At 47.8% G+C, this 27,994-nt stretch overlaps 1 protein-coding gene across 2 annotated transcripts in view; it reads left to right on the top strand.

Moving 5' to 3' along the window:
- TCF7L2 (transcription factor 7 like 2) overlaps nt 1–4,950 on the top strand; it is a 189,026-nt gene extending 184,076 nt beyond the window's left edge. Inside the window, exon 13 of one of the 2 annotated variants that reach the window (XM_024756058.1) lies at nt 2,829–4,950. In XM_024756058.1, the coding sequence (XP_024611826.1) occupies nt 2,829–3,234 (406 nt within the window). In that variant the 3' untranslated portion in view covers nt 3,235–4,950. The remainder of the gene's footprint in view (nt 1–2,828) is intronic. The other variant, XM_024756059.1, reaches the window with a different exon arrangement.
- Nucleotides 4,951–27,994: the final 23,044 nt, after the last annotated feature.

The raw sequence follows: 27,994 nt of genomic DNA on the forward strand, positions 1-27,994 counted from the left end.
TCCTCTTTCCCGCCTCAGCACCCTTAGACCTTCCGTGGTGGCCCTTCTTCCTCTGTTGGGGATATCGTTTCGTACTCTAAAAGCTTTAGCAGATGCGTTTCTGCTCCTTTAAGTGCCTAATTCCAAAATAGGGTCAGGAAGAGCTCTTACTTTCCTTTCAGAGTGAATCCATAAGAAGCTAAAAATGGATTTTTAAGGGGCCACCCCTTGCTGGGAGATGGAGCGTAGGTGGGGGAGGGTAAGAGAATGGGATTTGTCCCTTTTTCCCTCAATGTTTCTTCTTGACTTTGCCAGGATCTAGCTTGATGCTAAATCAGTAAGTGCTTAAAAAAAAAAAAGTTGCAAAACGAGGCATTTTCTGGCCTGTCCGAAATGGACGTGTTCCACTGCCGTCTGCTCCGCCACCTCTTAGAAGGAGCGGTCGCCCTGTCAACATAGTCTTCGTGTACCGTGTTCAGATGCCCCCACTCATCCCCACAACCACGGAAACGTCCTATCATGAGGAGGGCAGGAGGGGGGAGGGGCGCACCAGAAACGCTCCTAGCCAATCAGGGCTCCTCACTCCCTGCGCAGGGTTTCTAATTTTATTTGACATTTGAGGACATTTTAACAAGATTCTGTTTTGAGCCCACCAAGTTGCTTTTCCCATCTTTTTCACTCTGCCCTAATATAGCATGGAACGCTGCTGGATGTCATTCCCTTGTTTCCTGTTATTTTTTCCCCTCTTTCTCTCATTTGTCCCTGTCTTCTCTCCCATTTGTCCCTGTTGCTTTCTCAGTTTTGCTTATGCCCCCCACCCCACCCCCTTTCTTCTCCCATTTTTAAAATGCATGGACATAGTTTTTTGAGCATGTTTTGATCTGCAGGCTAAGGTGGTTTAAAACTCTGAGAGGCTTAATTATTTGTCTTGAGTTTCTGGGACGGGAGCAGAACCCACAGTCTATTTCAGTCTATCCCAGAGGAGGAAAAGGAACCTTGTCAAATTGAAGGTGAAGGAGGGCGCTGCCCTTGCTTTCCTAGAGTTCCTTCGGACCCAGAGCAGGGATGGATAGACCCTGAGGCCACCAGTCCAGTGGGTCTTGGCCTCTGGGAGTCAGGAAGGGCTGAGCATGTGACTTTTCACCCCCCCCCTCCCCCCCTCCCTCCTGCCATCTTGCGGAGTCCACACCTCACGCACCGAGGGGCATCATCAGACAGCTCTGGGGCACAGAACCAAGGAGGAACTCGTTACACCCACTTCCTTTCAAAGGCCAGTGACATCTGACAGTGGTTGCCTTCAACCAGGCAGCATCTTAGTTGCTTTCCCATGACCGGAAGCCAGCCGGCGCTTACAGACAGAGCATTATCAGCTGTAGTTCTGACTATTTCTCCTTAGATCAGCACATTCCCTGTATCTGCATTACTTTTATAGCACGTGTGGGGTTGATCGCCAGGATCACTCTTCCTACCAAATATTATCCCATCAGACTGGGATGAATAACAGGAGAAGCTTTGAGGTCACACGCTTAATGTCTTGAATTCATGTCCCCAACTTTAGATGATAAGCAAGAGAGGCTCTGAAATTCTCATTCCTATTTCTTACATAAACAGGAAATGGAGAGGGGAGATTCTCGTTTTGGTGCAGGGCAAAATTAGTCTTTCTGGTTTAAACCCTAATCCTGACGACCCCCATTCAACAAGGTCCATGCTGTGATTCCCTGGCACTTCTTCTTTGTCATCACTTCCTTGTGACAGGCTGTACCCTCCATTCACTGGCCCCGGCATGTGGACCAGGGCAGGATGCCCCTCTATCCCATCCTCACTGTCTCTCCTCCTAGCCTTCTCACTATGGGGTGGGGGAGGGGAAGACCCCAAATCTTAAAAAAAAAAAAAAAAAAATCAAGTTTGAATCATAATTTAATCCACAACCTGCAGGCCATACAACCAGTTATTCTCGTTCCTTTGGATCATTTTCTGTTTTTCTTATTCTTCCCCCTCCCCCACCTTTGTTTATCCTCTTCTACCTGTTTTTTGGTGGTTTTTTTGTTTTGGTTTTTTATTTTTTGTTTTCGTTTTCTTTTTGAGTTTATTTGGTTTTCTTTTAAAAAAACTCTCTGGGCGCCAGCAGCCTCTGGTGTTGGTGGTGGTGGTGTTGGTGGTGGTGGTGGTGGTGATGGTGGTAATGGTGGTGATGGTGGTGATGGTGGTGATGGTGACGGGTTAAAACCTTTAAGCCTCTTGCTAGCACTGCCTTCAGCTCTGTGGGCTCAACGGTCAGCATTTTGAGAGTTTCAGATTGATACGAGGCGCCTGGGGTGGGAGCTCTGTCTTTCTCTTTCTCTCTCTCTCTCTCACACACACACACACACACACACACACACACTCACACACACCCAATTGGCGGGGCCGGGATGGTAGTGGTGGAAATGGAGGAGGGTGGTTATGATGGGGAGTGAGGGCGTGTCTAAGCCAAAAGAGAAATAACAAACTTTTGAGTTCATCTCAGTTTGCACGTAGCCACCTTCTGGCAAATCAGTGCCGCCGTCTACAGGTGGTACCCTTTCGCTTGCTGGCTTATATTTGGGCACGGGTGGGGCGCTGGGTATTTAGTGGGGGCAGGGGAAGCAGGTAGGTAGGGAGTTCTGTGGTCTGACATGCTTGGTTTGCTGGAGCAGGCTTAGCTCAGTGAGCGCGGCACCCCAGCGTGACTGTAATCGTCCCCTGGCCGCTGGGCGTGCCTCCGCAGGGCATCCGCTAGGTGACGTCACCTCGGCTCTGAGCGTTAGAGAACTCTCTCCCGTGGCATCTTTGCCCTTTATTCACAGATAACTCTCTTCCCCTGTTTCTAGGAGAAAAAAAAAGTGCGTTCGCTACATACAAGGTGAAGGCAGCTGCCTCAGTCCACCCTCTTCAGATGGAAGCTTACTAGACTCGCCTCCTTCCTCCCCCAACCTGCTAGGCTCCCCTCCCCAAGACGCCAAGTCACAGACTGAGCAGACCCAGCCTCTCTCGCTGTCCCTGAAGCCCGATCCCCTGGCCCACCTGCCCATGATGCCTCCGCCGCCCGCCCTTCTGCTTGCCGAGGCCGCCCACGGCAAGGCCCCCGCCCTCTGTGCCAACGGGGCCCTGGACCTGCCTCCCGCCATCCCTCCCTCATCTCTGGCGCAGCCGTCGACATCTTCCTTACATTCCCACGGCTCTCTGGCCGGGACGCAGCCGCAGCCGCTCTCCCTCGTCACCAAGTCTTTAGAATAGCTTTACCTTCCTCAGCTCCGGTTGCTCTTTTGTGGAGTGTTGCGTTCTGCTTTTCTTTATTTCCCGCGCCCCCTTCTGCCAGGTTTTTGTGTTGTCCTCTTTTCCGTTTGTGCCACGTGGCTACATTAGTTAATGTTTATCGAGTTCATTGGTCAATATTTGACCCATTCTTATTTCAATTTCTCCTTTTAAATATGTAGATGAGAGAAGAACCTCATGACTCTACCAAAATTTTTATCAACAGCTGTTTAAAGTCTTTGTAGCGTTTAAAAAATATATATATATACATAACTGTTATGTAGTTCGGATAGCTTAGTTTTAAAAGACTGATTAAAAAACAAAAAGGAAAAAAAAGCAATTTTGAAGCAGCCCTCCAAAAGGAGTTGGTTCTGTATTATTTGTATTAAATACGAGCTTGCGAACCAATCATTTTACATCTGGTTTTTAAACCATAAGGGCACAATGAATGCAGTGCCATTTACTTTTTTTTTTTTTCTCCTGTGTGAAACAACTTTTATTGTGATGTTACTTGTTATTGTTTAAATGTACAGAAACAAAGGGTTAAAATGTGTTAATATACCTTGTTCCATGGTGTTGTTCTTTTGGGGGGAGGGGGATGCTATTCAACAATTAATGGAATCACAACGCTGTTGGACCAGTAGTATTTATTGCTTTAGAGGTTGCTTGTCAAACCTGTACGTTGTCCCTTTTAAAATATGTTTTCCTTTTTCTTGAAACTGTATAAAGTTTTTTTCCCCTTAGCATAAGCATCTTATATATAACAACTCATTTGTACAAGGTTTTTAAGTTTATATATAAAATGTGTATATATATATTTTTTGTTTCCCTTTTGGACTTTTTTTTTTTTTTTTTGCCGTATGAAACCCAGATGCCGCCAAATGGACATTAATAGTTGCATTAAAGGATCAGTAGCATTAACAAAAGTTGCTTTAAAAGCCATTATGTAAAACAAGACTTGAAAATTAGTGAGGGAATTTTAGCGACGCTTTACGAGCAACAGTGGAAATTGTCCCGTTTCCCCTGTGAACTCGCAGGCGAGCGCCCTGCACCCTGAGGACATGGACTGACCGTGTGCAAAACTTTATGTGCCAAAATTCTCAGTGACTTTAGCTTTCTCTCTCTTTTTGATGCTGTAATTTTTGTTCATCATGTTTTGCTGTGATGTTACATAGGTAGATTTGTATGTAGTTTTAATGTCACCTATAACAAGATGTGTTTGGTAGCAGATTGTCCAGAAAGCATTTTAAATGAAGAGGTATAAACCCTTAAGGGCCAAAAATTCTGTATATTAGATTACTCTTAAAGGAAAAACCAGCTGCCGCTTTTATGTACACGTATGACATACAAGTAGGTAGCAAACTTTAAAAATAAAAAAACCCTAGGCATGTTGATGTTACAAAATGCTGTATAAAGCTGAAACCTGTTCATTCAGTGCCATTGTAGTTGACATGAAGCGATTGTAAAACTGTCTCCGATTTTTCTCTGGTTTATTAAAATGCTAACTATAACATTTTTTGTGAATACTTTGAATGTTTCCTAACAGTTGTGATGTTACTGTTCCGTTTTATGCTCTTATTCCAATTTCATTTTTAATGGTTTGGAAGCCATTTTTGTAATGAATAAATGTTCATGCTGTACAGTATCTGTAGCATGCCGTTCTGGATTAATAAAAGCAACTTAGTATGTGCAGATAAAGGCTGGTCACTTGTTTCTGTAATTTGGCTTTTATTTCTGGGGAAGCTGGATCCCCTTAACCAAGAGAAATGTGTTCCCAAGCTGGAATTTGAGACCCCATGGTTGGTATGGGTGGTGGGTGGTGACTTGGATACCAGAAAGGGGCCTTGAACTCTTATGAGGGGTTGCTTTCCACCTGCCCCCCGCCCCCATTCTTAATGTCCGTTTGCCATACTTTATGTACCTGGTTAGTTCATTTCTGAAAGCAAATATCACTCTTCTGGCTATAAGACCGTCGCTCGGATGTATCTCAGTCGGCCCTCTCAGAGTATCAAGCAGAAAGGATTTCATTCCGGTTCATGAGACTTAGTTCGCCAGGAGGGGATTTAAGAAACCACATCTTTGCCATTTCAAGGATCGTTGATGTGAAAGTATCCTTATTTCCTTCTAAGAATTAACATGCAGGGTGCGATGCCAGGGTGAGCAGTTGTTAAGCAAGAAGGTTTTTAGAAAATTGGATCAAGGTGCTTCCATTACAAGTTTGCGTGGAGGACTCTTGCCATCCCTGAGACTCAAGTTCAGGGCTCTCCCCGGGCCGGGGTGCGCGTTCATCCCCATCGTCAACCAGGGGCCACAGTAAAGATCTTCCTAAGGTTTCCACTGCATTCATTCCTCACGCTGGCTAGGACGGACGGATGGATGGATGGATAGATGCATACGTGGTTCCGCATATCTGGACAGCCTCACCTGCAAAGGACGTGATTTCATTGGGCACGGAAGCTGTCTGTGTCACTGCCCTTGTTACATACGGTTACACGGTGTTGTCCTTAAGGACTTTTCTTGGAAGCTCTGCTTTGCTCAAGGTGATTTTTGTTCTGTAAAATCTTGATATTTTGTTTTCATTTGCTTTGTATTCCCGGGAAGGAGTGATTCTGGTTGTCCATCCCCATTTTATTTTGCACACTGGGACCAGAGTGACCTTTGAAAACACAAATGACAATATCTGTTCTTTGTGGCAGTGTGCTAAGCCGCTGATGGGCATTTTCTCATTTCATCCTACCCCCTGAGGTAGATATTATCCTCCCCCTCCACTCTCTGCTTTATTTTCTAAAACTGGGTTTGGGAACTCAGAGTGTGTGTCTTGTCCAAAACCACACAGCCTGTAGGGTGGTGGAGCTCGGATTTAAATTCAGCCCTGACTCCAAACCCATGCTCTTAATACCAAGTTATGCCTCCTTGCGTAGTAAAGATGGTCCTTCTCCCACATGGAGTGATGGGATGATCCTTTGAATGGCTTCCTTGTTTGTTCCACCCCCCCTCTGCAGCACACACTCGCTTTCCCCTAAAAGCATTTTTGCCCTTCTGCTTTCAGAGATGCAGTTGCCCTCTGCCTGGAAGGTCTGCTCCGCTCCTGCAGCCGCATTCCTCAACCTTCCGGTCTCCACGTAGATGATACTGATGGTGTCTGTGATCTTTCAGCTTCCTGTCTTTCCCTGTCATTAACATTCTCATCCGCCATCGTGTCAATGGGGGTGGCCTTGTTAGGCCACTAATAACACCGCTCGGTTCTGTGGACCTTTGGGACTGGATCATTCTTTGCTGTGGGGGACTGTCCTATGCATTGTAGGGTGTTAGCATCCCTGGCCTCTACCCACGAGATGCAAGAAGCACCCCCTTCCCACCAGTCATGACAACCAGAAATGTCTCCAGACGTTGCCAGATGCCCCCTGGGGGGCAAAATAACACCCAGTTTAGACCCATTGCTCTAGGGAACCCCCCAGGAGAGCAGGATTGTGGCTCTGGTGATCTCTGTTTTATACTAGGGTTCTGTTTCAGTGCCTGGCACATTGAGGGTGCTCCATACATATTGGGGGAAGGAATGAACGAGGTTGGCCAGCTCCACACCTGTGTTGCGGGAAGCAGAAGAATAGAAACTTCCCATAATGCTTCCAGAGTTTGTGTTCTCAGAACTTCCAAGGTCTCAAGTTACTTCCTTAATCCTTTCAGCCATGCTGGAGTATAAGTCATTGCCCTTGTTACAGAGGCCGAAAAGGCCAGGTGGAAGGGGTTGCTGTTCCTCCATCATCAGCCAGCCTGAGTACAGATCTCTTCCTAAAATTCAAAATGCGGATCACCTAGCCATGTGCTTACTGCTCTAGAACATTTGAGCGATGCTTTGGGGATCTTCTCTCCACCCTAATATGGAGCTTCCTTTTCCCCCAAGCTTGTCTAATTCTGCACAGCTCGGGTTCCAGTCAAACGGCAGGCCGAGTCTTTGGGCCTCAACTCTCTTCTTCTTCTTTTTTTTTTTTTTTGCGGTACACGGGCCTCTCACTGTTGTGGCCTCTCCCGTTGTGGAGCACAGGCTCTGGACGCACAGGCTCAGTAGCCATGGCTCACGGGCCCAGCCGCTCTGCGGCATGTGGGATCTTCCCGGACCGGGGCACGAACCCGTGTCCCCTGCATCAGCAGGTGGACTCTCAACCACTGCGCCACCAGGGAAGCCCCCTTCTTCTTTTTTTAAAAATAAATTTATTTATTTATTTATATTTGGCGGCACTGTGTCTTCATTGCTGCACACGGGCTCTCTCTAGCTGTGGCGAGCGGGGGCGACTCTTCGTTGCGGAGCACAGGCTCTAGGCACACGGGCTTCAGTAGTTGTGGCACGCGGCCTCAGTAGTGGCTCTTGGGCTCTAGAGCGCGGGCTCAGTAGTTGTGGCGAGTATATATGTGCCACATCTTCTTTATCCGTTCATCTGTTGGTGGACACTTAGGTTGTTTCCATCTCCGGGCGGCAGGCGGATTCTTAACCACTGCGCCACCAGGGAAGTCCCTCAACTCTCTTCTTGACATCGGTTTGGTTTCTTCCTACCTCGGGAAGTTTATTTTCAAACTGAACATCTTTCTAGTTCATCCATGAAAAGGATCTGTGGATTTTTTGTTGCTAAGGGACCCTAAGACAACATCTAGGAGCCCATAACCTCATCTCTGAGCCATATCATTCCTGACCTCTGTTGGGACCTGGCCAAGGAAGTTTGCATGTTAGGAGGCTGTATTAGTTACCTGTGGCTGCTGTAACAAAGTAACACAAAGTTGGTGGCTTCAAGCAATAGCTCTCACAGCTTGGGAGGCCAGAAGGCCAAGAGCCAGTGCGTGCTTTCTCCAGATGTGTGGAGCCTCTTCCAGCTTCTGGTGGCTGTCTACATTCCTGGGTGTTCCTTGTCTTATAGCCACATCACTCAGATCTCTGCTTCCATCTTCACATCGCTGCCTCCTCTGCCTCTGTCCTGAAAGTCCCTCTGCCCCTCTCTTAGGATATGTGTGATTGTGTTTGGGACCCCTGGATGATCCTGGATAAGACGCTTCTCTCTAGGTCCTTAACTTAGTCACATCTTCTGCCATATAAAATAATATTCACAGGTTCTAGGATTGGGATATGGACATATATTTTAGGGGGCTACCCTTCAGCGCACTCCAGAGGCATTTGCCAATTCTGGGACAATTGCAGAGTCTTAGCACGGGATCCTCCACAATGGACAGTTGTTCCAGTGTCGGTGGTGGTTTTGGACAAGTCTGTGCTGAAAGTGATCATTACAGCAGGTGGTTTTCCATTTCAGGTAATGGAAGGTTCACGTTTTATTCTGATGATGTGAATGCATGTAGGGTCAGAGGGCCTTTTGTCTGGACCCAGGGTGTGAAGAGAGGAAGCACCTGGGAGCAGTGGCGTGAACCTGAGCTTGGGGAATCCTCCGTCCGACTCCCTCACTGTGTGTCCTTGGGTAATGTCTTCATCTCTCTGAGCCTCTCTTTCTTCAGCTAACACGTAGTGACAATATGTCATTTTGTCAACATGATAAGTGTCATTTTGACAGATTCTTGTGAGGGCTAGAATGCAGAGTGCCTGGAATAGTAAATCATAGTGTTTATTATTATCACAAAAGCAGAAGGTCAGTCATAATTATTTGTTATCCTCATTTCTCCTTGGGATTCTGCTAGTCCGGGTCTTTAAACCCAGGTTAGAGAATAAAAGAGATCTGGATGTGGAAGACATGTCCCCATTGTGGAGTCTAGGGACCACGGGCCTGGGACGCTGTGACTACCCATAGTCAGTCATTCACCTTACCTGGGACTTAATGACCCCATGAATATTTTTTCTACCTCTTGGGGCACCGCAGCCATGGCTGGCATGCTTTCTGTGGTATGTAAATATGTTTTAATTAAAGCCCTTTGGAAAGAAGCTAAGAGCCTAAAAGTCTCTTGTGCCTCAAGGCAAGTGCCAGAAACCGGAGCTGGGAATCACTAATAAACAAGGCTAGAGGTTTGATTCTCTAGAGGGTTCCCATCTGGAGTTGGCGTCCTCATCTCCCATTTCAAATCTGGCTCAGCATTCCCAGGTGTGTGCCAATGGCAGAAGCCTGGGTGAATCCTGGTGTGGGTATGACGGGCAACACTAGTGAATTCTGAGCCTGGAGCACGGTTTTTTTTTTTTTTTTGGCGGTACGCGGGCCTCTCACTGTTGTGGCCTCTCCTGTTGCGGAGCACAGGCTCAGGACTCGCAGGCTCAGCGGCCATGGCTCACGGGCCCAGCCGATCCGCAGCATGTGGGATCTTCCCGGACCGGGGCACGAACCCGCGTCCCCTGCATCTGCAGGCGGACTCCCAACCACTGCGCCACCGGAGAAGCCCAGCGTGGGTTTTTTTAAAGCTGGCGTTTTGTGAGTGCACTTGATGGGAGCTGTAAGCACATTGATTCCTTGATTCATTCATTCATTTAACAACTATTTTTTGAGCACCAATTTGCACCAGGTACTGTTCTAGGAACTGGCACACAGATCTGGGAGGAGTCAGGTTGGTCTCTGCTTTTCTCCCTTTGAGCTCAGCCCTGCATCATCTTAACAAGACAGAGTCTTTAAGGAAAAGGGGCCACAAACATTCCTGAGGCCTGGGCAAGCCATTCACCTGGAAAGTGGCTTCATATAAGGATAATGACCAGAGGATGTGCTAAAAACTCTACCTGTGTTTCCTCATTTAATCCTCATGGGAATTGAAATTGCTTTTATGTTCATTTCACAAGTGTAGAAAGTGAGGCTTAGCGAGGGTAAGTGGCTTTCTCAAAGACACATATCTGGGAAGTAGTGAGCCCAGGATTTAACCCAAGGCAGCCCGACTCAGGAGCCTGCACAGCTAAATACCATGCTGTACTCCTCGTAGCGAAGTCATAGACCATCTGAGTAGCTGGGGAGAGGCAGAGGATGGAGCTAGTTTGATTCATGGCCTTGGGAGAGGCTTTGGTTATGATATCACAGGGTTCTTTCCGTCTCTGTGTGCAGAAGTTTTTTTTCTCATTCTGGTTCCTGTGCATGTCATAATAATAAAGACAGTTAATAATTACACAGATCGCACGATTTTGTTTTTTTAAAAATGTATTTATTTGGCCGTGCCAGGTCTTAGTTGTGGCATGCAGGATCTAGTTCCCTAATCGAACCCAGTCCCCCTGCGTTGGGAGCGTGGAGTCTTAAATCGCTGGACCACCAGGGAAGTCCCTGGATTGAACTATTTTGGACTCAGTGCTCGAAGTTGTAGAATCCGAAAATTAGAAGAAAATTAGAAGTATATGTATTATAATATTGTATATTATATGTGTTTCTCAGATTGTGGGTTGCAACCGGGTAGTGCATTTAAGTCCCACTTAAGAAATATATTGTTCCTCCAGATCATAAGCATATTTTTCTCTCTTTTCTTCTAGAAGCTTTATGGTTTCACCTTTCATGTATAAATCAATGATCCAGCTGGTATCAATTTTGATCTATGAGGCAAGGGTCAATTTCATTTTTTTATGGGTGTCTGGTTGACCTAGCATAATTCAAATGACTGTATGGTTGTGGATCTGCTTCTTGACATTTTCTATTCCACTGATCATTTTCTAGCTCGGTGCCAATACCACACTGTTTTAATCACTGTATCTTTGTAATAAGTCGTGCTATGTGGCATGTAAGTCCTTCAGTTTTGTTCTCCATCAAGATTGTCATGACTTTATTGGCCTTCGCATCTCTATATAAATTGTAGAATTAGATTGTCAACTTCCATCTACACATACACAAACACACAACCTGCTGGACTTTTTATTATGACTGTGATGAATCTGTTCTACAATTTGGGGAGAAATGACATCTTAACAATGTTGAGTCTTCTAATCCATGAACATCGTTTATCCCTTCATTTATTTATGTATTCCTTAATTTCCCTCAATAATGCTGTATTCATTTGCTAGGGCTGCCATAACAAAATACCACAGATGGGATGGCTTACACAGCCGAAACTTATTTTCTCACAGGTATGGAGGCTAGCAGTCTAGGGTCAAGGTGTTGGAGGTTTGATTTCTTCTACGGCCTCTCTTCTTGGCTTCCTGCTGTGTCCTCACATGGTCTTTCCTCTGTGTGTGTCTGTATCCCCATCCCCTTTTCTGATAAGGACACTGGGGATATTGGACTAGGGCCCACCCGTATGTCCTTTTTACCTTAATTACCTCTTTAAAGGCCCCTCTTTAAAGGGGCTTAGGACTTCAACACATGGATTTGGTGGAGGATGCAATTTAGCCCATAACAAATGTCTTATGGTTTCATGTATAGAGGTTTTGTATGTCTTTCATTCAACTTATCCCTAGATATTTTATATTTTTTAAAATTATCATAAGTGGTATTTAAAATTTTTTACGTACTATTTGATTATTGCTAGTATATCGAATTATACTTGATTTTTGTATACTGACCTTTTATCCAACAGCCTTGCTAAATTCACATATGAATTCTAATAGATTAGCTGTAGCTTTTTTGGATGTTTCTATCCACACAATTATGTTACCTGCAAATACTGATAATGTTATTTCTTCCCTTTTCCTTCCCTTCCAATCTTTATACTCCCTCTTCTGCCTCCTTGTTTCCCCTTTATTGTGCTGGCAAGAGCCTCCAATAGGACGTTGAATAGGAGTGGTGATATTGGAATTCTTTGTCTTTTTTCTGAACTCAGGGAAAAACATTCACGATTTCACCATTAAGTATGTATAGTGTCCGCTGTTTTTGTAGATACATGTTATCAAATTAAGAAGATTCCTTTTTAGTCGTAGTTTGTTGAGAACGTTTCTCACAGACTCAAAGCGTGGAAAGGCGAGCCACAGGTAGGAGATAATATCTGTAACACATTTATTTGATGAAGGACTGATATCCAGGAATTAAAAAGCTCCTAAAAATCAAAAGAAAAGATAGCTTAATCAATTGAAAGAGGGCAAAACCCCAAACTAAACAAAACGAAAATGAGACTAGGTAATTCACAAAAAAAGGGATATCCCAGTAGCATAAGTTTACCTTAGTAGATGATCATAGCATCTTCATTCATAATGGCCCCAAACCGGACGCATTCACATTGTTCATCAATAGTAGAATGGACAAATAAATTGTGGTTTTCATACAATGGGTAGTTTTCATCCAAAGCCCTCAAGATCCCTCTGGACTTTTCTCATAGATGATATATGCTCCATTCCACTGAGATGCTGGCAATGATATTGGGTACGTGAGGGGGAGAAAAGCCCTCTCAGTTGTTTGTCTTGCATGGAGCAGGTATTAAAAGACTGTAGCTATGATTGCCATGTGGTCTACAGCCTAGGGCCTGAGGAGCGAGTCACCACAGCCAGAAGTCATAAACCAAGGCTTTTGAAAAAAAATTTAATGGCCCCTATTCATTTGGTTTATGGAATTATGAAGAATTCAGGTTAAGCGATGTTAACTTCCTCTGGGTTCTCAAGGTAGTGGTGGTTACTACTCAGAACAAAACAAGGTATGCACTGCCCACTCACTCACATCCCTGTTAGCTTTATGAGACCAAGTGTGGAAGGAAATTCACAGTGAAGGATGTGGATGGAGTGGGGCTACTGGAATGGCCTCTAAAGATACGTAATATAGTAAAGCATTAAGTTTCTATTAATAACTTTTCAGATACTACCCTGCTAGAAACCACTCTGGTGTCTGTGTTTGCTTTTCAGGGTGCAAGGGTTGAGGGGGAGGGTGGAAATGGGAAATCATGGGCTTGTTATGAAATTAGAGCCCACCCTTGGTGTCAGGGTGTGTGTGGGGGGCCCTGTTTAGCCCCCCACCCCTACCCAGGGCATCAGAATTCCCAAGAGGGAGGTGTGGAGACATGTAAGTACTAACCTTCCAGGTAGGAATTCCAGGAGGGCTTTGTAAGGCAAGAGCAGCTGCTCTAAACAGAGTCAGACTGTCTCCTCTCCAAGAGCTGGGAAGAAGGACCAGAGGAAACTGTAGCCCAGAGAAGGGGACCCAAGCATGTCTTGTTTGAAGCCGCACAGCTGGGTCCTGGCAGGTTCTAGGCTAGACGCCATGATTCCTTGCACTCTAGACCAGGGATCTTTCCAGTAAACTACCCCAGCTTTGAATCCTCTACTGACTGGCTTTGAGGATGGGGAATTTGCATCCTACTGCCAGCTCCACGACTTGTTCCCAATCTCGGGTCGGTGTCCAAGTTTGAGGACTCCAGTGCGATGGAGGACTGGAGTGTGCAGCTCACAGGAATACAGAAGCCGCCGTTAGCAGACGCTTCTGACATGCCAGGCACCACACTAGGCTCCCGGGCATCTCCCACGGCAGGCATTATTTTATTTGTTCTTCACCCAAATACTATGATGGGAGTCTTCCTATTTCCATTGTAATAAGAAGGAGCTAAGCAACACATTCAGCATCAGTCAGCCGACAGGTGGCAGAGCTGGAGTTAAAATTAGCCAATTCTCCTCAATTACCCTGCAAATGAGAATATTAAAGAGAAACTGAGTCCTGACATCTCTCTGAGGTTTTGGAAAAGCTGTTAGGACTCAGCTGGACTGGGGCATCTGTCCACTTGGGAGAAACGGGGCTACCCCATGGGGAACCCTATGTCCTGTGGCTGCCATGCCCTAGGGTTAGGGTGGTGTGTCGTGGGAAGGTACTAAGTGGCCCTGACTCCAGGGCTGAGCCCCTGGATGTTCTCTTTCTCTTGGTTCCAGGAGCTGTGACCTCACCTTGTACCACCAGCTGTGGCGAGCAGTGAGGTGAGTCCAATCGGACCCTGAGTGCAGCCCCCCGATGGTCGATCCTGGAGGCCAGGTGGGTGCTGGATGGATGTCTGTAGTTACCAGGGCCCAGCAGAGTGCAACTCACTGAGGTGATACTGGGAAGTCTCTCAGGTGCCTCAAGGCTGGTTGTTGGGCATCTGAGGAGAAGGGCTCGGCGGTGGGGGCAGAGAGCCTGGCCTCGGCAGACAGCCTCTGTTCTCCCCAGGAAGGGGCTGGGCCACCACTCCGCATCCTGCTGCCCGGCCGTCCCCTCGGCCCCACCTCCACCTTATATAATGGCACATTATACAACATTGCAAAGCAGGTGGTATTTTTAAAGACAGCAAGTGAGCATTTTTTTGGCCTAAATTTGGGAATGAAACAGATGGATTTTTAAGACTCTGGGCTTTTCCTATGAATAGTAACCCTTGTTCTCCTCTGCTTTTAAACACCAGTTTCAAGACCACCTCTAGCAACCAATCAGCACTCTATTTAATTATAACAAAATTCTTAGCTCTGTCTGCTGCTGCTCGGACAAGTGGGGGGCACTGGATCAATTTCTGGAGCCAGGCAGACTTGCCAACAACAATTTTCTTTTTCCCAGAGGGCCTCGGAGGCCAGCAGCAGGTCCCAAGCCCTTCCTCTTCTGCCCCCTCGGCGTGGGCTCCCTGACAGCGAGTTTGAAAAGGGTTCCAGACAGGCAGATAAATGCTAGGCTTGTTGCAGCCTTCCTGACAGTGCAGACCCCCGCGCCAGTGAGCTCATGCCTGCCTCATTACACTTGGTGCCAGATTTTTTCCATTAACAGGTAATTGAGTAGAAACTAAAATAAGCGAAGTTTGTTTCATCCCTTGGATTTTTTTTTTTTTTTTCATCCCTTGGATTTTTTTTTTTTTTTTTTTTTCATCCCTTGGATTTTCTTGCTGGGGTTTAAAAGAAAAACACTTTAGCTTCGTTAGTGGAGGAGTGTCCTTGAAAACGTATTTATGTTTTCCAAGTGATTTGTCGCTTGGTAGGTGTAATGAGCCTGTTCCCCCGGCCTCTCCCTTCTTGTTTTTATTCTTTAAGGGCCATAATATTCAGAGAATAGGAGCTGGTTTCCTGGACCCCTGGCTGTCTGACACCCTGTTTTAAGAGTGGATGGTGGGTGGGAGGGAGGGAGACGCAAGAGGGAAGAGGTATGGGAACATATGTCTATGTATAACTGATTCACTTTGTTATACAGCAGAAACTAACACACCATTGTAAAGCAATTATACTCCAATAAAGATGTTAAAAAAAAAAAGAGTGGATGATGAGGTATGTTCCGTTCATGGTAGAGAACTAATTTTTCTCTCTAGTGCATTCCCACCACCGCGCGCGCACACACACACACACACACACACACACACACACACCTGGAAAACCACCCATAGAAGCCTGTTGATCACACAGCCTCAGCCTGCAACCTACAGAGCCCAGGGGGCAGGTGCCCCCAGGCCAGCCCCGCCCCCGTCTCTGTGCCCTGCGCCTGCGCATGAGCTCCAGGTGGATGACGTCGCCGGCTGCTGGAAGCAAAGCGAGGTTTGGTCTCCTTTTCTCTCTTTGCGGCTTTCTTTATGTGTGCCCAGCCCAGGTTCTAATTTCACAATTTGCTATTCCAGGAACAGATGTTGTGTGAGCCCTGAGGTCTCCAGTCTTCCTGTTTCCCATCTCGCCGGGCTCATATCTCAGCTGGTCTATTTTCAGCTTCGAGAAGATTCCTCATCACTGCCCAGACGCAAGTTGTCCATTAGGGTTGGAGCTTGGATGGTGTGAGTGTGTGTAGTACTTGAAATCCAGAGAGAGACACAGAGGGAGACAGAGAAGGGGGCACGGCCTCCATACTTAGGAGTCTTCATCTTCATTTTACCTGGAGCACCAGAGAATCACGGCTTTATTTCCATCGTGAACCCTTTGTAAATTCTGGTGAGTGCGAATGCCCATCACCGCCCCCACCCCCATACACACACACATGCACAAATGTATACGCTTGATTACAAACAACAGGCTGCATATGTTTTCAGTAGTTAATGAGCCCCGGTGGCCCTCAGGATAAGAATCACTACAGCAGGCAGGCAGGGCCAATGAAGCAATGTCATTAAAGCAATTTTTTTTTCTAGAATTTTCCCTCCTCCACACACCTGACATAGAAGTCTGTGAAGGAAAGACAGCGCCAGAAATTTGTGACTCTGGATGAACAAACTTAGCTCTGGCATTCTACCAGTAATAATAACCATAGCTAACATTTTTACGTCTCTGCTTTGTGCCAGTGCGGGGTGTCCTTCTAACAGGGATGGTGCAGATTAGGTCCCTGCCCACCCAGAGCTAACATTCCAGGGGAGGGTGGGGAGACACACAATAACCAAGTAAACAAAAGGGCCCCTTGAGATTTCAGTAAGTGCCAAAGGGAAATAAACCCGGTGACATGCTGCGTAAGAGCCTCCAAGCATTTAGGAGGGCCCCTCAGGGAGGTGCTGTGTCATCTGAGGCCTGAAAGTTGATAAGTTTTTCTACGTCCGTCTCACTCTAGGTGCCTGACTCTTTGCATCCCCACAGCCTCCCAAAACTCTCTTAGCAGCTCCCTTTCACAGATGAGCACACAGAGGCCCAGAGCGACCTGCCCGGAGCCATGCGAGTGAGGGAACCAGATCTGGAGCCAGGCCTCTCAGGCAGATCCCTGAGCCTGTGTTCTTCCTTTTTTTTTAATAGCTTTATTGAAGTATAATTTAAATACCAGAAAACTCACTTGTTTTAAGTGTACAACTCAGTGACTTTGAGGAAATTTACAGAGTTGTGCAACCTTCACCACAATTCAATTTTAGAACGTTCTCATCACCCCAGAAAGGTCCCGCTTGCTCATTTGCAGTCACACCCTGTTCCCACGCCCAGCCCCGGGCAACTGCTCATCTACTTTCTCTCTGTGTAGAGTTGCCTTTTCTTCACGTTTCCTATACCTGGAGTCATACGTTATATGGTCTTTTGTGTCTGGCTGCTTTTATTTGGCACAGTGCCTCTCAACTTTTCTTTCATTAGCATCCATACCTTCCCCAAGGGGAAGAATTATATTTAATTAAAATTCTCCCTGAAGACAGAAATTAAGTACTAAGGATTTTGTCAGGTAGGGTTGAACTTTGGAACGCCACAAGCTATTGTAATAGCTAAGAATTTTTTGCCCCCAACTTTCTCCCTTTTATTTTAGGGCTTATATCCTCCGGCGGAGAATGTAAGATTTAGCGTAATATTAGGATTTTATTGTTTGTTTGTTTGTTTTTTGGCTGTGCCACATGGCATGTGGAATCTTAGTTCCCTGACCAGGGATCAAACCCGCATCCCCTGCATTGGAAGCCCCTGCATTGGAAGCGTGGAGTCTTAACCGCTGGACCACCAGGAAAGTCCCAGCATAAGGTTGTTGAGGTCCATCCTTGTGCTTTCCTCTTGATCGTGTGTAGTATTTCATTGTGTGGACTTGCTGCATTTTGTTTATCCATTCACCAGTTAATGGGCTTCGGGGTTGTTTCCACTTTTTGGCTCTCAAAGTCTTTGCCTTTAAACACCATACTGAATCCCTCAGCCCGCTCCCCATTTGAGGAAGAGCCCTTGGGCATCTCGGTGCTGCTTTGGGAAAATGAAATCACCCTCATTATCTCAGTTTCCCCATCCGTAGACTGGAGGTAATAATCCTCAGGCCACAGGATTGCCATGGCAAGGATCTACTGCCACTGCCTAGTAGATGGCAGCAGCTCAGCGTATGTCAGTGACCCTGCCCACCTCCTCATCCTTTCTGTGGGGAAAGGTGACCCCTTTGAAATCTCCCCCGCTGTGTTCCTTCCAGCTCCAGCTTCAATCTGTGTCTCCACGGATTATGTAATGTCTGACATTATTATTTCCTCCTTTTTCTCTTGTGTTATTCAGGTCAAACCCAACATTGTTCCTTAACAGGAATCTCAAGTATTTCTTTCTTCCTAGCACTTGTCTTCTGGTCTCAGCCCTCGACACATTTCCAGGGACCAATTGATTTCATCTGCTTCTAAGAAACTAGGCCTCCTGCAGGGGACTGGGGGGAGGGTAGTGCATGCGGATGCTGCAGTAACATGAGCACTGGACTGCGAGTCCAGAGGCCGTGCTTCAGACCAGCTGGGCCGAGTGGCCCAGGCCCAACCCCAGATGCATTTGTATTAACTTCTCCTTCCGCAAAAGGTATCCTCGTTAAACGGGCTGGCCTCACAGGGTCATGAGGAGCAAATAAGAAAGACCCTGGGGGCGCAGTGGTTGAGAGTCTGCCTGCTGATGCAGGGGACTCGGGTTCGTGCCCCGGTCCGGGAAGATCCCACATGCCGCAGAGTGGCTGGGCCCGTGAGCCATGGCCGCTGGGCCTGTGCATCCGGAGCCTGTGCTCCGTGGCGGGAGAGGCCACAGCAGTGAGAGGCCAAAAAAAAAAAAAAAAAGTCAGAAATTGACTTGGAAAGTGCCTTGTAGATGGTGAGGCCGTTGAGAAAAACAAAGACTGTGGAATATCCCCACTGTTGTTGGGGACCAGCCTGTGATGCTCTCCTGTTTAGGGGCCGTGGGCAGGGGGAGAGAGATGTGCATGTCCAGTGCCCAGGGTCTCAGGCTCCTGCTGCTGCCCCTTAAGACCTGAAACAATTCCACGCGAGCGTTGGGCCCAGTGTGTTGGGGAGGAGGGACGTTGTAGAACTGGCCTGAGCGGGCCTCGCCCTGCAGGGAGTGTGCACCCCTGTAGACTCCTAGGCCTCGAGGGCAGAGGGAATGCCCAGAGAGAGGCAGACGGGCAGCAGCCGTGTCCCCTGCACACTTCGGTTTTCACCCCATTTCGGGCCTCTTTGTCCTCACCCCCTGCCCTCCTCTCCTGCCACTTTCCTGTTTTCCATTGACCAGACCTGGGTGGTGGGGAACCAGCTGGGTTTGTGTCCTTTGGGTCAAAAAGGATACTTCCTGGGAACCAGTTGAGCAGAGCGGTTAAGAGGGAGGACTCTGGAGTCAGCCTGGCTGGGTGTGAAGCCCCGGTGGTGTGGTTTCCTGGCTGGGCCTGTTGGCCAAGTTAAGGAACTTCTCCAAGCCTTGTTTCCTCAGCCATAATGTGGAACTAAGACACTGCCTACCTCTGGGAGGCTCAGATGAGAAGTGCTTGGGTCGACCTTTGACACTTGGGGTCTCTTCCATGAACACGGGCTATTATTACTGCTCTTGTTGCCCTGTGTTCCATGGGGCAGGAGAGAGAAGAGCCCCGACCAGGTGCAGTCATCTAGGAGGAAGAAGACAGTGGCCTGCATGGTGTGTTTTTGGAAGGCCACCAGACTCAGATTTGCTCCCAAGGCCTGAGACACCCCATGGAATCGCTCAGTGTGGCCCTGAGGACCTTTCAGTCTCCCCAGTCCCCTGTTCAAGTGCAGACACCCCGCAGGAGGGCTGACAGCTTCAGCCTTCTCAGCTGAGGCCCGGCCCAGAGAAAGGGGCCTTGTGAGGGCACAGGTGGGCTCAAGGAAGGTGACGTCACCAGAGCCTGGAACTTGGCCCTCTGACCCCCAGTCCTGAGCCCAGCATGAGGGTCCACTTTTTGGCCTTGAATTATCCTGATTAAAGGCAGACATTGGAAAAGATTGTTCATAAAAGATCTTGGAATTGAAAATGATTTATTTTCCTAATGCAATATTTTTTTTTTGAGTGAGAAACAGAAAAGAGGGGATGGATGGATGAATGCGTGAATATGGGGTCAAGAAACTCAGAAGCACTCATGCTTTCATACAGTTTGTCTTCAAAGCCACGCACCATTCCATCTCTTCTCCCACTTGTTTCAGAGGGAAAGTGACTGGGTCTAGTGACCGAGGGGCTGGGCCAGACCACCCTGCAGCCAGTGTACTGGTAAATGTTTAAGTAATGCTTCAGGGGGGAAAAGCCCTGATTTGTAGCATTTGCCAATTTCTATGGTGTAATTACTCTACCATGGCCAATTTTAATCTATCCACGTGACACCATTACATATGGAGTTAGAAACAGATGCCCAGAAGCATACCATTATACAATATTCCCATCATACAGCTACAGTAGATATACATCACCACAAGGGCATAGATAATGGTAAAATAAGTGATGCTTTGAGTATTTATCACCTTTGCTGTTAATATAATTTATCTGGTTCTAAGTTTATACAACTTAATTTTAAAAAACTGGCTCTTGGCACACAGAGGGACAAACGTGAAGTGTACAAGCTAAGAAGAGAAGCCTCAGGAGAAACCAATCCTTCTGACATCCTGACCTTGGACTTCCAGCCTCCAGAGCTGTGGAAAAAAATACATCTGTGTTGTTTAAGCGGAGAAAAAAAAAAAAAAAAAAAACTGGCTTGCAAAATTACTGGAAATCAGGTCTCCCAAGCCAGTGTGTGCTGGATCCAGCATACTACTGCCTCCACCCCAAGGCCAATAGAAGCCCTTGGAAAGTTCTTCAGACCAGCTCTGAAGCCTTCCCCTGGCTGGTCTCTGAAGCATCCACACTGCAGGCCCAGCCAGGATGGCTGCCCTGTTGTCAGCCCTTAGAGTTCTGAGCAAAATGGGAAGTTGCCAACTTACGAAAGTATCCTTTGTCATGCACCATCGCCTCCAAGGAAGCTGGGTTTGTCCTGTCTGAGCCTGGACTGCTTCAGAAAGAGGATTCAAAGATACCCAATTTTCAGCCTATTCGATACTTGAGAAAATTCTACCAACTCTCACAAAGGGACGTTCCTGTGAAAGGAAAAGTGCTCGTAAGTCCAAAGAAATCAGTGTGGGGAATTCTGGTTTCCTTCAGGGATATTGAAGAGAAATTCCAGAGGCCAGACCTATTCTCCTGACTTACTGTCAGGGCAGCGGGGCGCTATGGGTACACCCCCCCCAGAACAAGAAGCCAGGTCAGGGCCGAGGCCCCCTGCAGGCTTGGGACCCCCCCTTGCTCCCAGGACCTGTGCTGGACCTGGCTGGAGAGCTGGGCGGCAGGGAGCCGTTCCTTTCAGAGGGCTGCCCCGCCTCGCCCAGGGCTCCCCTGGGCTCCAGCTGCTCCAGGGGCGCCCACCAGAGCATTATCCGGGAAGAAAGGCATCGGGCTGAAAGAGCAGCATCCGCTTTCAGCAGGAGCCCCTCTGCTGCCCCAACGCCTGCCTGGCTCCTGGCCCTGGGCCATTGTGGAAGGACAAAGCTGACACACACAACAATCCCAGACAATCTCCTCTCAGCCCTTTCTTCTCTATTATTGTTATGATTACCTTTCAAACACTGCAGCTTCTTGGGCTCGTTATCTCTGCTGAGGCCTTTGGCCAAAGTTCCTGGGAGCCACCTGTCCCTCCCCTGCACCCCCTTCGCCCTCCCAGGCCCAGCTTCACTGCTGTCTCTTTGACAAAATACATAAAACCAATACGGGTCGGTTAACATACATGACATCTTTAAACTTTAATCCCTTTACCCTCTCTCGACGCGGCGGGCCGGCCTCTGTAGAGGTGCCCGTGCATTGTTCCCTGTCAAAGCCTTCTTGAGTGGGTCTCCCACTGAGCAACTTTTGTGTGAGTCAAATCAAGATTATAGGTAGCAGAGAAGAGAAAGCCGAGAAGAGAAGGTTAGCCCCTCATTTAAGACTTTAAGAAAAATCTACCAGCGGGGGCCAGTCGGAGTGGGTAACGCACATGAAAGACCAAGTCCAAGCTGGGTCGCCCGTGTCACAAGAGGAGTTTTTCAGGGAGAAGCACACAAAACACGCATTGTCGTGGTCGCACACAGAGACGTAAATTTAGGAACATGTCTGCCCTTCGTCTGAACACAGTTAGCTCTGATAATGAGGAACAATGAGCCCGAACGAAACCTCCTGGATTGAGTTAGAGCTTGGCACTCGCTCATTCTCCCACAAAAGTGGCTTCTCTCCCCCCGGTCTTAACTCCTGCCCAGGGCCAAATGACCCTCTGCCACCCTCCGCTGTCCTCCGGCACCCTTGCTTGGCGGAATGGGGGACAGGTCAGTTGTCCAACAGGAGGACAGAGGACCTCTGCGTCTTAGCTGGCTCTTCCACATTGGAGAAGAATCCTTTGGGGGTATCCAAAGTCCCTTTGAGGAAAGCTCCATAGAGGTCAGTACTTGCACAGTGGACAAGAGGTGCAGCTAGCGATTCTTACTCTCCAGATGGCAGTGGAAAGTTGAGATGGGGGTACCTGGGTTCAGTCCTGGCTCTACTGTGGGATCCTGGTAAATGACTTCATTTCTTAGTGTCCTATTTTCCTGTTGTATTAATGAGATAGTACCACCTCAAGGCTTGGGAGCGAGATTAGTTGTCTGTAAATTGTGTATAGCACATCGTTAAGTACTCAATAAGTGTTGACAATTATTATCATCACTGCCGGAATGAATCAATCCCCCGAGATAAAAGAAAGCAGTTGAATTAGATCATGAAGATCTAAAACTCTAGGTTCTGTGATTCTCTTTTAATCTCCCCATTTTCATCTAGAGGTGTGTGAAATTGTCCACTTCTCATGGATAAGGAAACTGGGGTGTGGAAGGAGTGAATGACATACCCAAGCTGACACAGCAAATAGTGACAGAGAAAGGAAGATGACCAGGTCCTCCAACTGTGGGGCTGCAGCTCTGCACAATTGTCAAGCATAACAGAGTTAGTGACCTGCGAACTAAGATGTGATAATATTTTCAGACAACTGAAAAACATTTGTAGTGAGGGGGTTGAAAAAAATGATTTGTAGATTACCCTTCAGTTAATTTTTTTTTTAAAAAAGCTGTCTCCCCAGAACCTACTGTTCTCTAAATATCCTGGGGCATCCAGGTCTCATAATGAAAGAGGCTTGGACCAGATGATCTCCAGCTTAGTGGTGAAAAAGCTGGTATTGAATCTCGACTGTGGCACTTCCTGGCTGGTTGCCTTCGGGCAAGTTACTTGATCTCCTTGAGCTTCTGATTTTTTCCATTAAAAAAAAAAATCAAGGTTTAATTTGCATCTAGTAATACCCTTTTGAGCGTGCGGTTCTGCTGGTATTGACAGACATACACAATGGTGGATCCACCACCACAATCAAGATATATAGAGAACATTTTCAAAACCCTCCAAAAATTCACCCAGGCCCCTTTATGTTCAATCCCCTCCACCCACCCCCAACCCCTGGCAGCCACTGATCTGTTTTTTGTCCCTATAGCTTTTCCTTTGTGAGAACATCATATAAATGGAGTCATACAGTATGTAACCGTTTGATTCCAGTTTTCTTTCACTTAGAATCATGCATTTGAGATTCATCCGTATTTTCCCTGTATTAACTGTGTGTTTCTTTTTATTGCTGAGTAATATTCTGTGGTATTGAAGAACTAGTTTATTTTATCCATTCCTCTGTTGAAGGACGCTTGGGTTGCTTCCAGTTTTGGTGATTGCGAATAAAGCCGCTATAAACATTTACATACAGATTGCGTTCCACTTGGATAAATAGCTAGGAGTCGGTTTGCTGGGTCATATGGTTTGTGTATGTTTAACTTTATAGGAAACCACCAAGTTGTTTTCCACAGTGGCTGTACCACTTTGCCTTCCCACCAGTGACGTATGAGGGTCGCAGTTCTGCATCCTCACCAGGGCTTGATATTACTGGTTTTTTAAATGTTAGCCATTCGAATAGGTGTGTGAACCTTGGTTTGTCCACGGGGGCCTTCATGGTACTCTTGTGGACGTTACTTGACACGCCCGTGTAAAGCACTTAGCACAGTGCCTGGCGGGTAGGGGGGCGGGGCTGCTGAATGAGAGTTTATTTATTATTCTGTCCAAGTGCAACATTCTTTTTTTATTTTTAAATTTTTAAAAATTAATTAATTGATTTTGGGCTGCATTGGGTCTTCATTGCTGTGCATGGGCTTTCTCTAGTTGTGGCGAGCGGGGGCACTCCTCGTGCACGGGCCATTGTGGTGGCTTCTCTTGTTGCAGAGCATGGGCTCTAGGCACCTGGGCTTCAGGAGTTGTGGCGCACGGGCTTAGTTGCTCCGCGGCATGTGGGATCCTCCCGGACCAGGGCTCGAACCCTTGTCCCTTGCATTGGCAGGCGGATTCTTAACCACTGCGCCACCAGGGAAGCCCCAACACAGCATTCTTGCAGGTGATGCATATTGTACATTACGCTTCTCGAGGCCCCTCCTTGTGTGAGAGCATCAGTCTGTACTGGCCTAGATTGCTGCAGGGCTCTGTGAAGAGACCACTTTGTGTCTCTCTTGAAACCGGGCTCTGTTTTGTCTCCCTGGTTCTCTGCAGGGACCAGGCAGCAGCTGCTGGCACTAGGCCAGGCGGGTCCCCGGGAGCTCAGAGGCCAGGCTCTGGTGGGCAGGGCATCTGAACAGCCCTCCTGCCACCACCTGAGGCCTGGGGGTTTTTCTTGGCCCGCTTCCACCCCTGCTGCTGGCCATTCCTGTCTGCTTGTCCTGCCAGCACCGAGTCCCCGGCTGGAGGCATCCCTGTTAAGCATGGATTACCAAAAAAAAAAAAAAAAAAAAAAAAAAAAAACCAAACCGGGTCCATGAATCAATCTCTGGGGGATTTGGCCTTAGAGGTATCTTACAGGGAAACAAACCATACAAACGCTCCTTTCAAAGCCCAGCTGAGCCCTTGGCCTAATCACAGTGGTCACCCTTGGAGGCCAGAGATGGGGTCATTCATTCCCCTTCCTGACAGCAGCCCCTCAGAGCAGTGCTCATGTGCCAGGGAGCCGTGATATTCAGCAGCAGCCCCAGGGCTTTGGGCAGCCTGGCAGCGGGCCTAGAGATATGACACAACAGGCTTACATCAGACAGCAAGCCTAGAGAAATGTGGGGTGGCCCCCAAACATCAGGAGGCCAGCCAGGCATTGGGCAACGTGCCTGAATTGTGCAAATGGTAGGCTTAAAGATAGTGGAGACAGGCCTATAGACGTCAGTCTGTGGGCCTGAAGAAACCAGGCGAGCTCAGAGAAGTCGGAGTGTCAGGAACAAGGAGTACAGGTGACACGTCCAAACTGGGGTCACGTGGCACTGCTCATAGGGTGCTTTTGTGCGAATGAGAAAAAAATCCGTCCCTCTGGGCAAATGCAAATGGAGCCCTGGGGGCGCCCTCCTTTGATGAGCAGAGCACCCTGGTGGCTGGACACGTCGTGGGCAACCCACATGGCAGCTCTGGGCCCAAGGCCGGGTTATGTTCCCCGACACTCCTCTAGGCTTCTTTCCCAGTGCTGTTTCGTGGCCCTTGGACGTGCCCCACCTGTGAGTGACGCTTTTAGCAGGCCCCCTGGATGCCTGGGACTGTCTCCAGAGACCGCGGCCCTATGATCTGTGGGGAAAGGCCACCAAGAAGAGAGCTCGGAGCCGCGCCAAAGTAAAGCCCAGACTTGGAGAGCCTGGCCTGGGCACTCAGAGGAGGAGCCTGAAGTCATGTTGTCTTGGGGAGGCTGTCAGCAAGGCATCACCGTCTCCAGCCTCCTCCCGTCCAAGGAGGAATGGGGAACTGGGGAGGGGCAAGGACCTGTCGAGGGCCACGTCATTTAGTCATTTAGTGCCAGGATGCCAAAGGAGACCGGGCGAGACGGTACAGCAGCATTGGTCCGTGGGGCGGGGGGGTGGCACCACTGAGAACGAGAGAGTCGAGGGGCGGGGCGCTACCTTTATAGGAGGGCACAGGGCGGATTAAGAAGATTGGGGGTGGCAGGGAAGCAGGATTACAAAAGAAAGAGAACTTGAATCTCCCTTTCTTTGGCATCGGGGCTCCACACTGCCTTGGTTTTCCTCCTCCCTCTCTGGCTGTCTCTTCTTAGTCTCTTTGCTGGCTGGCTCCTTCTCTTTTGTGGACCTCCAACGCTGGAGTGCCCAGAGCTCAGGCCCAGGCTCCATCCTTTCCCTGAACACTCTCTCTCTTCAAGTAACCTTATCCAGAGCCATAATGTTAAATGTCACCTAAAGCAGATGATCCCCAAATCTCCAACCCTGATCTTTCCCCAGAACTTTTGTCTTGTGTGGTCAACGGCTAAGTGACACTTTCCTTTAGACATCTAAATGGCGTCTAAAAATTAACAGGGCCTAACCAATCATGGCCATCTGCCCTAAGCCTCCTTCTCCTGCAGTCTCCTCTCCCCCTCATAGTACAGGACACTCCCATCCACCCAGTTTCCTTGAGTCCCCATTCTTTCATCCCACTCCTATATCCATTCCACGCGTACTTACTATCAATTCCACTTTCTAAACATGAGAAAGTCCAATCAATTCTACTTTGCAGCATGGATCCAGCCACTCCTCTCCATTGTCACCATGCCCATCTTAGCACAAGCCAACATTACTCTTGCAGGGGCTAGCACACTAGCCTCCTATCTGGTCTCTCCACCTCTGCTCCTTTCTGCCCTTCCAACCATTTTTACGTGGTGGTCAGGCTAGTCTTTGAACAACATGAATTATATCACATCACTCCCAGCTTAAAACTCTCTAATGGACCCCCTTCCACGTGACTAAAATAGAGCCTCCTTTTCACGATCCTCAAGGCGCCACACAAGCTAGCCCCTCCCTGCTTTCCCAGCCTTATCTCAAGCACAGTCCTCTTCACCCATTGCATTCCATCCCACTGACCTTCCTTCTGTTCTCACCTCCCATTTAAGCTGTCCTTCTCCTGGAATATTCTTCCTACTGACACTCCCAAGGGGCTCTTTTTTTTGTTTGCTTACTGTTTTCTTTCAGTCCCATCTCTCGGAAGGTCTTCCCCATTTATCCAATCTAAAATATCTACTAGGTCAAGCTCTATCCCCTTAGCCTATTTTAATTTTCTGTGTAGGACTCATCCTTCTCAAAATATTATTCTCATTGTCTGTTATTTCCTGTCCTTTCTATCTAGAATGCAAACTCCCTGAGAACAGAGGACTTTGTCTTTTTCCCCACTGTATGTCCAGCACTTGACGGTGTACTTGGCTTTTGAAGATGTTCAACAAGTATTTGTTGCATGAATGAATAAGTGAAGGGAGGAATGAGTGAATGAATGAGCACTGGACTTGTGGATGGAGGACTGGGCCCCATCCTTCCACTCTGTCCCTGAGAAATATTTACTTGTTCATTCACTCAGTGTACACCTTCCAAGGCCCTGCTTGAAGGGAGGCTGTTGGATAAGAAGTGGTCCCTGATCTGCGAGCTCAGAGCCTGAGGAGAGACAATCATGGACATAGGACAATAGAAGAACCCAGTAGAGGGGCCCCTCTCCCAGCCCAGAGAAGGCGGTATCTAGGTTGAGGCCTGAAGGACAAGCAGGGCACAGCTGGTGTAAAGATCCTGCGATGAGATAGAGAAAGCACAGTTTATTTCAGGAATGGAGAGGAATTGTCAATGATTGGATCCATGCAGCACAAAGAAGGAAAGAAGGAAGAAAGAAGAGAGAGATGGAGGGAAGGAAGGAAGAAGGGAGAATGTAAAGCAGATGGAGAAACTGGAAGCTTATGTTCAGGAGCCCTCTGTTTGGAAATGAGGAAGGAAGAGGTCCTGATTCTGTCCATGGCCTTCTCCTGTCCCAGTCCTCAGGCCCTGGCCACCTGAACAGTCCCCTTTTGATTCTCCTCTTTGCCTGATGATAGCAACAGAGGACATCCCAGGCTACTGTTATCCTCCACCCACCAGACAGCCCTTTACGGTTAGTTCACTAGGCTCTTTGAACCTTCAAACAACTATCCTTTACAGGGATGACCTGAGTCCCAGGGCCAGAGGGATTTGCCAAGAGCTGCAAAGCTGGGATAAGAACTGGCTCTTTGGCCCTTGGCTGTAGTCCTTTATCTGCACCATGACCCCCTCTCTCCTGAAATGTGTCTCCTCGGGCAGACTCTTCGCTTCCACCCAGGGAGTGTGCTCCGGAGGTCCTAGAAGCCTGACCTGGACCCTTCCAAGGGGACTCCTGCTGCGTTTCCTCTGCTCCAAAAGCTTTCTCCACGCTCTTGGTGCC

The sequence above is a fragment of the Neophocaena asiaeorientalis genome, unplaced genomic scaffold (assembly GCF_003031525.2).
Source record: "Neophocaena asiaeorientalis asiaeorientalis breed wild unplaced genomic scaffold, Neophocaena_asiaeorientalis_V1.1 scaffold85, whole genome shotgun sequence".
NCBI lineage: Eukaryota > Metazoa > Chordata > Mammalia > Artiodactyla > Phocoenidae > Neophocaena > Neophocaena asiaeorientalis.